General features: G+C 36.8%; 1 protein-coding gene across 19 annotated transcripts in view; it reads right to left on the minus strand.

Annotated features, from left to right (window-relative positions):
- CCD1 (carotenoid cleavage dioxygenase 1) overlaps positions 1–18,042 on the minus strand; it is a 103,379-nt gene that overhangs the window by 27,354 nt on the left and 57,983 nt on the right. For 7 of the 19 annotated variants that reach the window (XR_014329648.1, XR_014329647.1, XR_014329661.1 and 4 more), the window contains 3 exons: positions 8,073–8,190; positions 7,888–7,989; positions 7,259–7,510 (listed from right to left, as the gene is read on the minus strand). Coding sequence is in view for 4 of the 19 variants with exons in the window: in XM_082869104.1 (XP_082725230.1) it covers positions 7,259–7,510; positions 7,888–7,989; positions 8,073–8,190 (472 nt within the window). In the remaining 15 variants the exon portion in view is untranslated. Of the gene's footprint in view, positions 1–1,779; positions 2,013–2,129; positions 3,092–4,361; positions 4,562–6,422; positions 6,899–6,988; positions 7,511–7,887; positions 7,990–8,072; positions 8,191–18,042 lie in introns of those variants that run through there. The other 12 variants (XR_014329658.1, XR_014329653.1, XM_082869106.1 and 9 more) reach the window with 10 other exon arrangements.

Genomic DNA, 18,042 nt, shown 5'->3' on the forward strand with positions numbered 1-18,042 from the left:
AAAACGAATTGGTCAATGTTGTGAACTAAGAGCAATGTTTTGAAAACCGGACTAAACTAGCAGGTTCAACTGGTTGAACCCTTGACCGCTCTAAGGTCAAGTCCGTATTAACTCCAAAACCTATTTTGTGTTGAAAACTGGCTTATTTTCATTAAACCGGTCAGAACCGCTAATCTAGCAAACCTATTCAAACCAAAACCGGTTCAACTAAATTGGTTGAGCACCCATTTTGCCTAAAGCCAAACAAATTTCAAATCTAAGTTGCTTGGGAGAGAGGAACACAGAACCACATGAAAGTAGTATGCCAACATAACCAGTATGACACCTTCAACTTTTGTTTATATACTATACAAATAAATGTAACTTAATTCTTATATTATTATTAAGTAATTTTTAATATATTTATAAAATAATTAGGATGTCACAGTTCCATTCTGTTTTGACTTGACAATTGAACCAGTGACCTGTCCACCCAATCCCTTTTTCTGTTTGCTCACCAATCCGATTTTTAAAACCTTGACTAAAAGGAAAGGTGGTGTGTAAATAGAATTTCCCTTTCAAACATTATGGGCATAAGATTTTTTGTTGTGTTGGCCTCGTTTGGGAACAGACTATTTTAGTAACTTTTTTACTTTTTGGCTAAAATATGAGGTAAAAAAAACTAGTATGTTTAGAATGACTTTATGGTTTTTTACGAAAAGATGTGAAAAAAGTAGAGAGAAAAGGGAATCTTTGACTTTTTGGTATAGGTTATGGCTTTTTGATTTTTTTAGTAACTTTTTTACTTTTTAGGCTAAAACGCTCGCATGCCAAATGAGGTAAAATTAAAAAGACCAGGATCATCAAAATTTTATTGGTGGCAATAAATTCACAACTCCTGATTTTAAAGAAGAGAAAGGACCAAACAGGCTTCAGAAGTAAAATATTTTGCTTCTAAGAGGAATTACATAGGTTAGACGTCAAGGGGGATTTACATGACAGATTCACTTTTATGAAGGATAGAAAGTATAGATAAGAAGTCTACTGCTGCTACGCATAGAAAGTCCACACTAAAAATAACTATAAAATTTTACCAAACAGAAAATATGGAAAGTCTATTTTTTGAATGGCCTCAAAGCAAAAAACGAAGTGCAAATTTACGTGCAAACACCAGGGTACACTCGATCTTGATTTAATGAAGCTGGTTTTTTGCTTTACTAAGTTAGTGCATTGAAGCCATGTATCATACATATTAATCACATATAGAGATGGATAGCTTAAGGGTCATTGGATTTACGATGACAGACAAATCAACTCGAATCAATCCTATCAACACAAGTCTGTAGGAGGGTTTTACATAGATCTGGTTTCAAAAACATCACAGAGCTAGAAAAACTCTTTAAACAACTTGTCCACTTCTTGCATACAAATAAAAAACTTAGTCAACTAAGATTAGTAAAGGACCTAAAGAATCTATATTGCAGAAAACTTTCTAATGTAGAATAGAGGCTAGAAAGCAGATAGGCATGAATGCAATTTAAAATTCTTACAGATTGTAATTTGTGACTTGATTCAATATCGACAATGAATAATAATTCCCAATCAAACAACCATAGATCTAATGCACTTATGAGAGAATTGAATTAGATCTACTATCAAGCAACAAGAACGGACAAACGATTTTACATGGAAAAAACCACAATTGGACTCTTCTAATTGCAATAAAAAATCACAGACCAATAGCCACCAAAGCAATCCCCTAAGAAGAACAAGAATTACACAAGGAATTCATACAATCACCTAGCGAATCCACACCGAATTGCCTCAAATTCCTCGCACCTCTTCTAGAACTCTTCTAAAACCATCTTCACCTCAGAATTGCTTCGCCAAATGTTGAATCCACAATGCCAATGTCAAATCCACGACAATGAGCCACTCTGGAATCCATCGAAGTTTCCAAGCTCATGTTCTCCCATAATCCACCGATGAACATCTCTAGAAAAGTGTAATTGAAGAAGAAACCCCTTGATGATCTTCAATATAAAGCATGTTAATCCGTTGATCACTCTCAATTCATCAAGGTACACATGTAGATCTCAATAGAAACATCTCTCTTTTTTGCACTAGGGATAAATATCTAAGAGTCTCACCTTAGATCTGATCTAAAAACGCACTTTTAAGTGACTGTAATTGACTCAGACCGCTCGAGCACAAATTTGGTTGCTCAAGAAACTTTATGATGTAGCAGGATTTGTCTGTGAGGCTTTGAGAAGCTGCAAGCATGTCTTGGCCTTTCGAGTTCATATATCTCTGCTTGAGCACAAACTGGGCTGGATTCTCATCTAAAGCATTGTCAATCTCACAAAAACAAAAGAACAAATGTGATTACAATTGAATGGAGTTTTATCCAACGGAATAGCCGACTACAAAAGGCCTAACAATCTCCCCCTATGAAGCATGGGTACGGATACGAGTATTGGTACTGGTACGATACGGGTATGTCGATACATTAAAATCTAAAAAAAGTAGGGTATGGGTATGGCTTGGTATGTTTGTAAAAAAATATTTATTTTTAATTTAGAGTAACGCAAAAATTGATTAAATGGTTTAATTTGTTAAGATCCAACCTACAATTAACATTTAATACCAAAAGTAAAGGTATAAACCAAAATTAAACGTCAATACATTAAATAACTTGCAAACCATAGCTTAATTTTAATATCATGCGAAGCATAAAACTAAAAAAAAAAAAAAAAAAGTATAGCGAAAGGAATTTTATCTCTGTAGTAGAAGCAAATATTATTTCAACTGAGGTACGGTATGGCTTGGGTATATACTAAGTACGTCTAGGTATACCAAAAATTAAGAAGAAAAAATTTGGGTACGTGTTTCATGTACCCGGTACGTATGCAGAAGTACCATATGCCGGTAAGTACCTAGTATGGGTACATGTTTTTCGAAGTACCCATGCTTCATAGATCTCCCCCTTTGGCAATTTTGTGACAAGACACACTTAAACAATGAATTCGTAATCCCAACCCAACCATAAGCAAGGGAATAGACGATGGAATACCCAACATTAGCCTGCGATAAATGAACATCACAAATCAACCTGCAAAACAACTTGCATCAATCTCCCCTTCAACAACTAATATAGCATGCCAACACTCAACAAACTCTCCCTCAACAATTAACCCAAGAAATCTCCTTAAATCATAAACAATAACTTGCCCCAAATACAAAAGATTTTTGCAGAAAAATATTGGCAATAGCAATATGGTGGAGCAAACAAGGAGTTCCAGATTAGTACTTCAATACACACAAGAACATCCAAGAAACACAATTACTTGAAAACATAATGTGTGCAATCTCTAGATGATTTCCCATGAATGAATGTAATACAACATATGAATAGCATAGATCTCATGAAGAAAGTGTGTTTGTGTCTCTTGGAGTTCGACAAACACTAGAGTCAAATCCTAGTAGTGATCAAATGGCTGGACCTCCTACAAATAATTTGCATGTCACTGGGGACGTCAAACCACTAGAGATAAGGTGGTGTTTGTTGACAAAATTGCAAGTGCTCCCCTTAAAAAACAGGATGTTCTTTGAATGAATTTCTTTTCTTGCATTATCATCAGTGGCTTTCACGCTCAAGAGCATGGAAGCCAAACCTAGCGAAGAATGAAATGAAACAAGAATTGGTGACTTACTCTGAGGCAGCTCTTTCCTCAAGCCATGTGTAACAAACATGGATGAGGAAGCAATGATAGTGCAAAAGTGAGGAGGGAGTCGGAGGGGGGGAGTCCAGTATTTTCTAATCCAAGAATGTTTTCAGAACGAGACATACTAATCAATGCACACACAATATCCACAGATATCGCTCACATATTTTCAAGTAATGTAATCAATTCTGACATGCATCAAAGACTCAAAAATTTTAAGCTTGCAAAACCATACTTTGAAAATCTTTTTGGATTTTTGACAGGCAAGGTAAAATAAGAAAAAGCAACTAAGCACAAAAATAAAAAAAAAAAATTTAAAAAAAAAAAAAAGAAAAGAAAAAAAGACCACTCTGATACCAATTGAAAAATCTAAAATTCTCCAAGATTGTAATTTGAAACTATGATTCAATATCGATAATGAATAATAATTCCCAATCAAACAATCATAGATGTAATGCAATTATGAGATAATTGAATTAGATCTACTATCAAGCAATAATAATGGACACAAACAACTTTAAGTGGAAAAAACACAATTGGACTCTTTTAGTTGTGATAAAAAACCACGGGCCAACGACCACCAAAGCAATCCACTAAGAAGAATAAGAATTACACAAGGAATTCATTCAATCATCTAGTGAATCCACACCCAATTACCTCAAATTCCTCGTACCTCTTCTAACATCATCTTCACTATGGAATCGCTTCTCCAAATGTTGAATCCACAGCGCCAATGTCGAATCCACGACGATGAGTCACTTCAGAATCCACCGAAGCTTCTAAGCGCAAGTTCTCCAGAATCCACGGATGAACATCCCTTTAGAAAAGTGTACTTGAAGTAGAAACACCTTGATGATCTTCAATATAAAGCATGTTGATCCATTGATCACTCTCAAAACATCAAAGGTACACATGTATATCTCACTAGAAAACTCTCGTGTTTTTCGCACACCGGGATGAATATCATGAGAGTTTCACCTCACGCTCCGTTTGTTTAGGCGGAAAACATTTTCAAATGGAAAACATTTTTCAATGTTTGGTGGTGGTCGTAGTGAAACGAAGGTGGAGGTGGAGGTGGAGGTGGAGGTGCAGGCGGTAGTGGGGTGGCAGTGGCGGTGGTTATAGCGATAGTGATGGTGATAGTGGCCATGGTGATGGTGGTGTTGTAGTAGAGATGAGACTCGCGGTGGTAGTGTGGTGATATTGGTAAGACTTTAGTCTAGAAAACGTTTTCCGCCTTTTAAAAGTGGAAAACATTCTCTGCCTATATAGGCTTGTTTTTTATTGACTATGAAAAATGTTTTTTGTTGACTTTCGTGTTACAGTGTACCAAACACTAGAAAATACAGAAATTTTTTTTCCAAAAAATGTTTTTCGCCCAAACAAACAGAGTGTTAGATCTGATTAAAAAACGCACTTTCAAGTGACTGTAATCGACTCAGACTGCTCGAGCGTAACTTTATGTGCTTGAGTGCATATTTCTTCTCTAGAAGCACAAATATCTCTGTTCGAGCACAAATTGGGCTGGATTTACGTCTAAAACATTCTCAATCTCACAAAAGCAAAATAACAAATGCGATTACAATTGAATGGAGTTTTGTCCAACAAGATTGCCAACTACAAAAGGCCTAACAAATATTTACTTCAACAAGTTAAATGAAAAATCTTCTGAGAAAAAACATTACGAATCTAATAAAGATGTCCACTGGCACAAAGAGCAAAGTCATTGGTAGATGCAAAATAGAGTCAAATTTATGTTTACGTGAAATAGAAGTAATGCTACCTTAAACCTACCTACCACTACTTGTATAAAAATGAAAAGGATGTAATCAACTCAAAATCATAGCAAGGGTCCTCGTCAAGTGGTTTCATGTTCTTCACAAGCCTACTCATTTGTGCTTTCTATCTCCTTACATGTGTATAATCACACCAAATGATCAAGAGTATTGAAACCGATTTTACCAGATCAACAGCTTTCTCTTAAATTGGACCACAAAGTAATTGTCAGGCTCATGGAAAAGCATAATGAAACTATTACCAATAATTTCCTACAGCTTGTGTCCCTTGGACCGGATTGTAAAATTATCAACAAGGTAATTACTAGAGACATCCACAGTAACTTCAAGAAAACAATTGCTAACATTTAGAGACAAAGTGATACTAATAATTTATTCCTATACTCACACCAATAGTAGACTGCATTTGCTCCAGCAAGTTTAAAATCAAATCAAAAGGAATTTTCTTATGAATGTGCAGTCTCAGTTAAAAATAGATAAATTAACATAGACTAATGACTCGTACCATTTTTTTTTTAAAGTAACTAAAACAAATTATAGAATAATTTTCAAAGCCATAAAAGTGCATATTACATAGCATTCCAATTTTCAAAGGTAAAACAATCCACATCCAACAAAAAAAAAATATATATATATATATATATATATGAAGCTTTTTGCAAGTGAAACACTGAAACTATAACTATAAAAAACAAAAATTGGAAATGAAGTAATACTCAAACAAATAATGCTCAAGGAATTTTAAAATTTTTTTTTTTTTTTTCGGTAAGTTGATGTTCATTTGAAGCTTTTTTGTAAGTGAAACTATAACTAAATTTATGTAGCTAATCAGTGTTTCCAAATTGAAAGTTAAGTGGCAAACAAAGTGCTGTCATATCATTAAATTAAAAATTCCAAGTGCAAGATGATGTCACACCTGATGACATTCTCAACTAAAAAAGAAAATCAATTGTCTCTATTTGATTATAAGAAGAAGAATAGCCCAGCCCAGCACATCGAATAAGCAACAGAAAAAAAATAAAAAAAATTGAGACAGATGGAAAAAAAAATAGAGGCAGCGAAGAAGAAGAAGAGAATGAGAAGAAGAAGAAAGCATCGAAGAAGAAGAACTACCTGGTCCAGAGAAGACGAGACAAGCCGGAGGGAAGAGACACTCCGACACCGTCAGGTTTCTTCGCAAAAAAAAATCGAAGAAGAAGAACACAGCGAAGAAGGAGAAGAAGAAGAAGCAAAAGAAGAACTCACCTGGGCCAGAGACAAGACTAGACAAGCCGAAGGGAAGAGAAGAGACACCGCAAGATTTCTTCTTTCTTTCGAATTGATTTGGGCATTTCAAATCGATTTGGGGCTGGCTATTGAGAAGTATAGCTCAAAGGTTTAATCCTCTGTGATTGAGGCCTTTAAAAACACGATATCAACCGTTAGATCCAATTAGACACCAAAAAAGAACAAGTTGCAAACAGTCACGCAATTTGCGCCTTTGTTCACCTAGCTGAGTCGCACAAAAGGTGCGCGCCTTCTTCAACTCACCTCGCCTTGGGTTGCTTCAGGCACCGCACCTGTGCCTCGCTGCGCCTTGCACTTAGGCGCGCGCCTTTCACAACACTGCTGGTATCTTTGATGGTTTATATTCAAGGTTTTATAGACAGTACCCTTAACGAAGTCTATCTTCCACTATCATAGTAGTTTTCATACAGACACAAAATATCCTGGCAAAGTGGCCTCACTTTTATGAGAGTACAAGAAAGGAATGCATACCCTGTCACCTCATCATGTACAAAGAATATCAAGTAGCCATCATCTTCTTCAGAAGTAACACCAGGATCACGAGGGACAAAAATAGCCTCTGAACCAAATCTATGAGGTCCTAGGTCAAAAATGCCTTGAATATTTCCTCCGACTTCAAGCTTTGTCTTTCCAGACTCTGGTTCCGCATGCAAATCAAATTTGATAATTCCAGTGACCTTTGCGATGCTGTCCAATGTAGTTGCATATACAAATCGTTGTTTCCTAAATTTACACAATATAATTAGTAAGCATGGTGCTGATAGAAAGAAAAATTTCTGACAATCTAGTTAATACCCGAGAGAAAATGATGAAATTAATGTAACTCTAGCTACATAATAAAATGAGTGGAAGATAAGAAAACACATTCTGAACGTGATTGTCTTTACACATGAATTACTGAAAGAAAAGTTTCTAGCAAAAATATTCAAATTAATGTTTACATAAGATGATGCAAACAGCAGACAAGCTTGTAACAATCCAGCACACAGCTTTTTCACATGCATTATTAACATGGTTTATTTGCATCACCGGTGTATCTTCCCAGACACAATTTGACCCCAAATCTTCTAAATTATAAAAACTAAAACATTACTTGATACCTTCCAGTGTAACTCTCATTCACCCTTGGAAAATCTACAGCAGGTGCTGATAGTTTCCTCTGTGATGCCAGACCAGTTTTCATGTTGAATCTCATTTCATACCTGAAAAGAATAAACACCATCAGTAAACTGTTTGATGCTAGTACAAGTATAATAATAATATATTCAAAGTGTAAGAGTCATACAGTTCATTTCCAAAATTCTCGAGCTTTTCTTTGACAGGCCCATTAACCATGTCTAGATCTGGATTCTCAAGGCGGCAAGTGATCAAAACTACTTCATCCCCTTCCTCCCAAGCATTTGCTAGAAAGAAAAATAAATAAATAAATAATTTCATTGAAGAGGTAAGAGTAAAAACAAGATAAAATCAAGCATTACTTTCTCATGAATGAAATAATTCCATAAGGAGGAGAGTAGCTTGCGTACAAGAAACTAAGTGGACGGGTAAGAAAGCTAGGGAAATTGAGGATACCGGTTTTAAACTGTATTATAGTGGTAAGGATAAACGCAGGAATGGGGTAAGAATCATAATTGCCGAGGGTCTGGTGGAGAATGTAGTAGCGGTCATTAGGAAAGGGGATATGATTATGTTAGTTAAACTAGTTATTGGAGGGAATATAGTGAACGTTATTAGTGCAAACGCCCCTCAAGTAAGATTAGATAATCAGACTAAGAGGGATTTTTGAGAGCAAATGAATGAGAACTTACAAGAAATGCCCGTAGGAGAAAACATGGTTATAGGTGGAGATTTTAATGGCCATGTAGGCATAGATAAACTAGGCTATGAAAGGTGCATGGTGGATAGGTTTTGGTGACAGAAATGAGGCTGGAGAGAGTATCTTAGATTTTGCGTTGGCTTCTGACCTGGTGGTGGCCAATACTATGTATAAGAAGAGGGAAGAGCATTTGATAACTTTTAAAAGTGGGTCAGTAAGAGCCAAATAGATTACTTCTTAGTGACAAAAGTGGACCGCCAAAAATGCAATGATTGTAAGGTGATTCCTGGAGAGAGCCTGACCTCTCAACATAGGATTTTGGTACTAAGGGATAAACTAGAAATATTTAAGAATAGAATGGATAAGGAAGGTACTTGAGACTTGGAAGATGATGCTAACACTATGTGGAACTCGATGGCCAATTGTATGAGGAAAATCTCAAAGGAAGTGCTTGGAGAGTTGAAAGGGACGGGACCCAGCGCTAGGGAAACTTGGTGGTGGAGGGAAGAGGCTCAAGCGATAGTTAAGGCAAAAAAAGAGTGCTTTAAAAAGTGGCAAAAGGATAGAACTGAGAAAAACCTTAAAAGCTATAGATTAGCTAATACGGAGGTCAAAAAAGTAGTGAGAGAGGCTAAGTTGAAAGCTTATGATGAACTACACACTAGACTAGATAGTAAAGAATGAGAGAAGAGAGTATACAAACTTGCTATGATACGAAAGAGGAAAACAAGAGATTTTAATCAAGTCAAGTGCATCAAGAGTGAGGATTCTAAGGTATTGGTGAAGGATGAAGAGATTAAGAAAAGATGGAAGAACTATTTTGATAAACTATTAAATGAGGAACATAGAGGTACGGCAATAGGGGAAGAAATGGCTAATAATATGATAAACCAAGACTATAGGTTTTATCGCAATATTAAGAACTTTGAAGTGGAGACTGCACTTAAGAAGATGAAATCAAATAAGACTTTAGGACCCGATGATATCCCTATTGAAGCTTGGAGGTGCTTGGGTAAAAAAGGAGTTGCTTGGTTGACTAGGTTGTTTAGCAAAATTTTGTTGACTAGGAACATGCCAGATGAGTGGAAGAAGAGTATTTTTGTGTCAATATATAAGAATAAAGGAGATGTCCAGAATTGCAACAACTATAGAGGAATCAAGCTAATGTGCCATATAATGAAAGTGTGTGAGAAGGTGATGAAACGCCGATTGCAAGATATAACAGAGGTGTCAGAGAATCAATTTGGATTTATGCCCTGCAGGTCAACAATAGAAGCGATTTATCTTTTGAGGAGAGTAATAGAAAAGTATAGAGAAAAGAAAAGAGACATTCATATGGTGTTGATCGACCTTGAGAAAGCATATGATAGAGTGTCCCGAAATATAATATAGTGGGTGTTAGAGAAGAAAAGGGTGACAAAAGGTTACATTGATGTGATTAGTGACATGTATGAAGGGGTGGTGACCACTATTAGATCGCCTGTTGGAGAGACAAATGAATTTCCAATCACTGTTAGATTACACTAAGGATCTACCTTAAGCCCTTATCTTTTTGCTTTAGTTACGGATTAGTTGACGAGAAATATTCAGGATAACGTGCCATGGTGTATGCTTTTTGCAGACGATATCGTGCTAGTGGATGAGACTAGAGAAGGAATTAATACAAAGTTAGAGATTTGGAGAAAAGCTCTTGAATCTAAAAGTTTCCGGATAAGCAGAAATAAGACAGAGTACATGGAATGTAAATTTAGTAACAATAACAATGAAAGCAGAGGAGAAGTAAAGATTGAGAACCAAGAATTGCCTAAGAGTGAACATTTTCGTTATTTAGGGTTGATTATCACAAAAGTGGGGGAGATTGATGCGGATGTGGCCCATAGGATTAAGGCGGGATGGTGTAAGTGGAGAAGAGCGTCTGGGGTACTGTGCGATAAACGAATACCCGCTAAACTAAAAGGTAAGTTCTATAGAATGGCTATTAGACCAACAATGTTGTATGGGACGGAGTGTTGGGCAACCAAGAAACAACATGTCGATAAGATGAGTGTGGCTGAGATAAGGATGCTAAGGTGGATGTGTGGCAAGACTAGACAAGACAAGACAGAATTAGGAATGAATGTATTCAGGAATGGGTAGGAGTAACACCGATAGAAGATAAGTTGAGAGAGAATCGATTGAGATGGTTTGGTCACATTCAACGAAGACCAACAGAGGCAGTAGTGAAGAGATGCGATGCTGTAATGGTAGAGGGAAGTGTTAGGGGACAGGATAGGCCTAGATTAACATTGGCTAACGTTGTAAATAGAGATATGGATCTACTTAATTTGACTAACGAAATGGCCTTTGATAGGGCCGCGTAGAGAAGAAGGATTCATGTAGCCAACCCATTTGATGGGACTTAAGGCTTGGCTTGGTTTGGTTTGGTTTGGTTTGGTTTGGTTTACCCTAAGTATTTCCATTGCTTTAGTTAGACCCCTATCAATTAAATTTTCTACGAGATCAATTGTCTTGGTTTGCATGCATCAATTCCTAAGCCGACCCGGAACCCAAGAGGCAGACTCTCCAAACACAGTAGATGTTGTCTCAATGATAATACGACGCATGTTGAATTTGAATCCCCAAAATTGTTTGAGAGGTGTAGTGCACTGACCACCTTGATTTATGTGCACTGAGGCCCAAACTAATTTGAGATCCGAGAGATGGATTCTCCGAGCGCAGAATAGAATGTTACAATTTTAATACAATATAATTTATTAACATACAAACATTCTAGTCAATTGAGAAAATTGGTGCACAAAATGCCTCGGTTCGCATGAACAAGGGGCTCGATCTGGTTTGAGATTTAAGAGGTGGACAACACGAGCAAGTACATAATATTGTGTTAATTATAGCTACTATCCATAAGAGAAAAAATACGGTACAAAGAGAAATAGTGCACATGTAATGACACGCAAATTTATTCCTTTAATTAAGTAATTAATTTGTGTTAGCTGTCCATGTATCTTATTGAATGCAATAGGTTGCACTACTTTGGCGAGCCTCCACCACCACTGCATACTAAATCAAGTCTGCAAGCTTCTGTTTTACCCAAGTCAAAGTCTTACGTTTTTTCTCTTCAAACTTTGCATTTGTGGCATGCCTATTTAGGACATGTGAATTTTCAATATTTATATCTTTTATTTCCCTCATTGAATAAAGCTTGTCAAAATTATAAGTTCCAGTGTGTAGTGTGTGGATTATCTAAACATATTCGTACTAGTTATATTCCTCGTATGTCTCGTGCTTCTAGTATGATTGACCTTATTCACTCTGATGTCTGGGGAGCTTCCCTAGTTACAACTTTTTCTGGGCACCGCTATTATGTGACCTTTATTGATGATCATTTTATTTACTTAAAAAGAAATCTAATGTGTTGCTCCTCTTTCTTCAGTTTCTTCAAATGATTAAGGGGGATTTGGTGATAACCCCCTCACTATCTAATTTGTCTTTCAAAAGGACAAGAATTGTATAAGTACTTTCAAAACCCCCTAATATTTTAAAATTTGTTTCTTTTACTATATTACCCTCATATCTATCAACTCTCCTATTAAGTCATCTTCACTATATATTTCAGAGTAAAATTTTACTCTGTATAAAAGTAAAATTTTACTCTGTATGAAAGTAAAATTTTACATTCTGAAACTAAAAGTAAAATTTTACTCTGTATGAAAGTAAAATTTTACTCTGTATGAAAGTAAAATTTTACTCTGTATAAAAGTAAAATTTTACATTCTGAAACTAAAAGTAAAATTTTACCCTGTATGAAAGTAAAATTTTACTCTGTATAAAAGTAAAATTTTACTCTAAATAAGAGTAAAATGTTACACTCTGAAACTAAAAGTAAAATTTTACTCAGTATAAAAGTAAAATTTTACTCTGAAAAACTAGTAAACTGTTAGACTCTACACAAAAGTAAAATTTTACTCTGTATAAAAGTAAAATTTTACTCTGAAAAATGAGTAAAATGTTAGACTCTACACAAAAGTAAAATTTTACTCTGTATAAAAGTAAAATTTTACTCTGGTTCTGTCAAATGAAATTAAAAAACAACAAAAATAAATAAAAAACAAACAAACAAACAAAAACAAAACAAATTAATCAACAAATCAACATATCTAATTGAGAAGAAAAACTTCTAAAACTCGATCAACAATCACAAATCTCAATGAAAAGAATACATGTGTTCAACAACACTCATACACACAAATATATATATATATATATACACATATATTCTACTATTCCTCAACCACATCCTTCCCAACCTCTTGTTCAACTTCTTTCAATCTCGAAGCTTCAGCCTTCGCATTCAACATCGCCAGCATCTCATCAACAACCTCATCATGTTTCTTCTCCGCTTCCAATTGAGCCATCTCCACCGCACTTCGAATCTCCCCCATCTGCTCCGAAACCCTAGCTTTCGAATCTCCAACGACATCCTCATTCAATTTCAACAAAATTAAAGATGAGAATCGATAAATTTATGTAGAAACATCAACAAAAATCGTGAAATGTGAAGAGATTCGAATGATTTGTGAATTTAACATAACCAGATAGGTATTGAATCGATTGTACCTGGAGATTGTAGAGACGATTCAATAACTATCCATTTGTGGTTTCTGAGCAGAGTTGTGAGATCGAAAATTTAGGGTTTCATGGAAGACAGTCTCTGCAACGGTTGTGCGAAAACTGAGAGAGACAGAGAGAGAGAGGACGAAGAAGGTGGAAAGATCTAGTTGAGGGGTATAATAGTCTGATAAAATATTTAAATAATAAATTGTGTCCTTTATGTAAGATTTTATAATTATGAGGGGGTTTAGAAAGTATAATTTTTTTCTTAGTCATTTTAACAATGAAAGGAAGGTAAAAGGGGTTTATAGCTAAATTTCCCAATGATTAAAACTCAATTTCATACTATTGTTCACAATATGACGTCAAATAATGGTGGAGAATATATTTATGATGTCTTTCAATCTCAACTGAATCAGAAAGATATTCTCCAACAGCTCTCTTGTGCCTATACCCTAGAACAAAGTAGTGCCGCAAAACGTAAGAACCGCCACATTATGTTTGTTGCTCAATGTCTTCTTCGGGGCATGCACATGGCTATTCTTACTGTTGTTTACCTTATTAACAGGACTCCTAGTCGAGTTTTGGATGGTAAGGCCCCTTTCCAAGTACTTTAGCATGGTACTACTTTATTTCCCCTTTTACCACGAGTTTTTCGGTGCACCTGCTTTGTCCAAAATCAGAGTCCTACTAGAACTAACCTAGATGATAAGTCCATTAGATGCATTTTTCTGGGTGTTCCAGTTTGTCTAGAGGACCTCCGTGTTATGATCCTCTCTCTCGTCACATATATCACTCTCTTGATGTCACCTTTTTTGAGGATATCCCATTTTATGGTACTAATCCTTTGTTGCGGGAACTGATTTCTCATGTTTCTATGGAGAAGGAATCACCAAGTGCTTGTCCTATTCCTCTGTTTGATAGTGATCCTATCTCTTGCTCAATGATTTTATCTCTGGAGCCTCCTGATGATCCCTTGGTGGTCATTCCTTCATCTCTCGTTGCTTCCTCTTCCCGTCCTCTCCCATTGCAAACATACTCTCACCACCCTCACACCCCGCCCCTTCCAGAGCCTCCTTCAGTCCTTGGTCTAAGTACTCCTTCTCCTTCTCCAGCACCTTGGTATCCTCTTCGCACTCGTCACCCGACTTCCCGTTATGGTTGGTTTAGCAGTACTAATCATCCTATGTCCCGACATCTCTCTTATAATGATCTTTCAAGGTCTTATCGGTCCTTCCTTGGGACAAATTGTTTCTGAAGCTCTCCAAAATCCCAAATGGGTTGCCACTATGCAAATCGAAATGTCTACCTTGGAGCATAATCACACTTACGATCTTGTCTCCTTTCCCCTTGAGAAAAAAACCGTTAGGTGTAAATGGGCCTTCAACATGAAATACTAGGATGATGGTTCCGTGGATCACTATAAGGCTCGACTTGTGGCTAAAGGTTTCACACAGGTTCTATATAAAGATTTTGGTGGCCCTTTTGCTCTCGTGGCGAAGCTGACCACTATTCACCTGGTGTCCTTGGGGGGTACCCATTCTTGGCCTCTTCATCAGCTTGATGTCAAGAATGCCTTTCTGGATGGGGATTTACTTGAGACTATTTTTACGAATCCTCTACCTGGATTTCGAGCTGAGAGGGAGTATGCTCTAAAGGTCAGTCATCTTCGTAAGTTTGTCTATATGGTCTTAAACAGTCCTTGCAAACTTGGTTTAGCCGTTTTAGCATTATCATATTATCCTCGAATTTTGTTCAATGCCATTTGGATCACACTTGTTTTATTCGCTGACGTTCTGATGGTCGATGTATCATCCTAATGGTGTATGTGGATGATATCATCCTTACCGGGGATGATTCCTCCGGGATTGCTCAGGTTAAGCAAGATCTTCGTAAGGCATTTTATATTAAGGATTTGGGACCTCTCAAGTACTTTCTTGGTCTTCAGGTGGCTAGATCTCACGATGGCATCTCTCTCTTAGTGAAAATGCACTCTACCTCTCCTTAAAGGCATTAGCATGTTGGGATGCAAACCAGCTTCCAGCCCCATGGATCCCAATCTCCAACTATCAGCATCTCGTTGGTTGATTGATCTACTTGAAGAAACATCAGATATTGAAGTGGACATCCACTTTATTCGGGAGAAAGTTCGGTTTGGCATAGTGTTTCCTTCTTTTGTTCCATTGTTAGAACAAACATCACATATCTTCACCAAATTAGTGGGTCCATCATTGCTTCAGGCCTCTATTGTCAAGCTGGGTTTGGTTAATATCTTCGAACCAGCTTAAGGGAGAGTGTTGAAATTAGAATTACTGTAAATCCCACGATTAACAGAATCACGGGATTTTAGGACTGATTTGATTTCTTTTACCATATTTATGTATTTCCTTTGCTATATATATACAAGGCAAACGCTCGAAAATGGTTAGCCATTCTGTTACAAAATTCTTCTAGTACAACTAGGATATATTTGTAAAAAAAAAAAAAATTATAATTCTTAGTATTATATTATACATAAGCTCAAGGAATGGTAATAAATCATTCTATGGAGATTAGGTATTAGTTTAAGAGTTAATAACCAGTTTACATTTTTTTTTTTTTCACAGTAGGTCCTAGGGGTGTTCAAAGATCCGACCAACTCATTTAAACCACCCAGCCTAACTGACCTGACCCACTTTCGGTAACTTTCGAAAATTGTAATGGTTGGCTGCATTTTTAATATTTGAAAAGCTCGAGTTTCAAGTCGAGTGGTGGTTAAGAATGAAATATTTGCTCAAACTAAACCACCCAAGTATTCAACACTATTAAATTTTCTGTATGTGATTAATTAGGTTGTGCCTATCAATTAAAGTTGCATCCATACATCATAGCTGTATCTCATAAAGATAGTAAAGATTCTTCTGCATATTCCAGACATGGCAACTGTATACCCCTCAAACAACTCATCAGTCACGTTCACTCTCTATTAAAGAGGATTCATCTTTCTCTTTTCTTGCTCTTATCAATTCATAGAGAACTTCTATTCTTTCAAACTTCTCCGTATTTCACACCCTTTCAAACTCTCTTAACACTCCTCTATCCTTTAACTCTCTAGATCACCTTTCACTAATTAGAGGAAGAGGCTGTGGTGCTGAGACCATGGGAGCTTCACAGAGATCGTGTGCTGGCAGCAGTGATGAGATTTTGACGGCAAGGGCAACACTAATATCAAGGTTGTGGTGGAACCAGTTGTAATAGGATCAAAGGCAGTGAAATGGTGACAATGAGATAAACCTCTCTGAAACTCTTCTCTCATCTCCTCTAAAACACTTAAACCTCATATCTCTTTGTGGTGATAAGATTTGCAATGGTTCTTTGTTGAGTTTATGTTGGAAGTTCCATCAAGGAAGACGATGGCGGTTGTTGTAGGACCAACAGAAGGCCGACCATTTTTTCTTCCACCCGATCTAAACGGTTCCAAACCATTGTCGGGTCGAGATCAGTTGACATATTGTCTAACCTGAATGATGTAGTTAGAATTAGTATTGTTGTTATGTTTTAGTACCATACGAGCTAGTTAGAGTTAGTTGGGTCTTTTATCATATAAATAAGTGGTTAGACCTCTCTAGTATTCAGTTTATGATATTTTGATATTGAATATTTCACAGCTTGAGAGCTCTTTTATACTAATTTGGGACTTTCTCTCTCTAATGAAATCTCTGTTAGTATAGGAAATAATATTATTTGATTGATTTTATTTTTCCCTTAATTGGTGCAATGGGCTGGCCCATAATTTGTGCCTTGTGGCACTCCTGTAATTACTTATTATTATCTATATAAAAGGGGATGAGGTCTAACTCATTCCCTAACCTTTTCTCTTCTCTAAACCTACATGGTATCAGAGCCTCAATAGGAGGAAACTACCACCAATCAGAGTCACCTTTCTTCCACCGAAGGATTGCCCAGGCCACCCAGAAGCTTGCCTGGGATAGTCGACCCTAGCCAAGCCAACCAAAGGCAATTTCTGGCCATTCGGCCTTTACCCAGTTAAGCAGCAGGTCAGTCGGGTCTCTACCAGGGCAGCTGAAGCTTCCTTTGTCTTCCTTCAGGCTTGTTGGCAGCCTTAGCCTGTCATTCTAGGTCTGTCGGCACACCTGGAGGTCATCTTTGCCTTCCTTTAGGCTTGTCGGCAGCCCCTGGTTGGTCGACGGGTGCCTGCGTGGTTCCCTGGTTAGTCGACTAGGGCCTTCGTTGTCCATAGGGTCTTCGTTGTCCACTCACGAATGGCCTGAGTTGAGCTCTCCTCTCTTTCTTTATTTCTTTTCCGTTTTCTTTGCTTCCAAATAAAAAATTAAAAATTTTAAAAAAAAATGCAATAAAAGGGGAAAAAAAAAAAAAAAACAGCATTTCTTTATTCTTTATGCTTTCATAGGAGTAGTGTCTTTCCTTCCACTATTATCTTCCGGGTTTGTGATTTACAATACGTTTGAGAGTTAAATAGTAGAGTACCCATGGCAGATTCCCTTAGTGAGTCCACTACTTCTCAGCTACCTAAAAGCGAGAGTTCCATTCTATCTCCTACTATGACTGATAACCTCAACCCTGGCCTTAAAATCACCACCTCTCTATTCAATGGTCAAAATTATTTAGCCTGGTCACTGAGTCTGACTATTTTTTTGAAGAGTAGAGGGAAGATGAGATATGTTGATGGAAGGATATAGGCTCCCAGTACCACGGATCTAGTTATGACCAGTGGGAGATCACAAACTCTCTAACCATAGGTTGGTTGATTCATTCTATGTTACCTGAGATTAGAGAGGGCTACTTGTCTATGGACATAGCCTAGGACATT

Source organism: Camellia sinensis, chromosome 5 (assembly GCF_055761805.1).
Source record: "Camellia sinensis isolate YWXY chromosome 5, ASM5576180v1, whole genome shotgun sequence".
In the NCBI taxonomy this organism is placed as follows: Eukaryota; Viridiplantae; Streptophyta; class Magnoliopsida; order Ericales; family Theaceae; genus Camellia; species Camellia sinensis.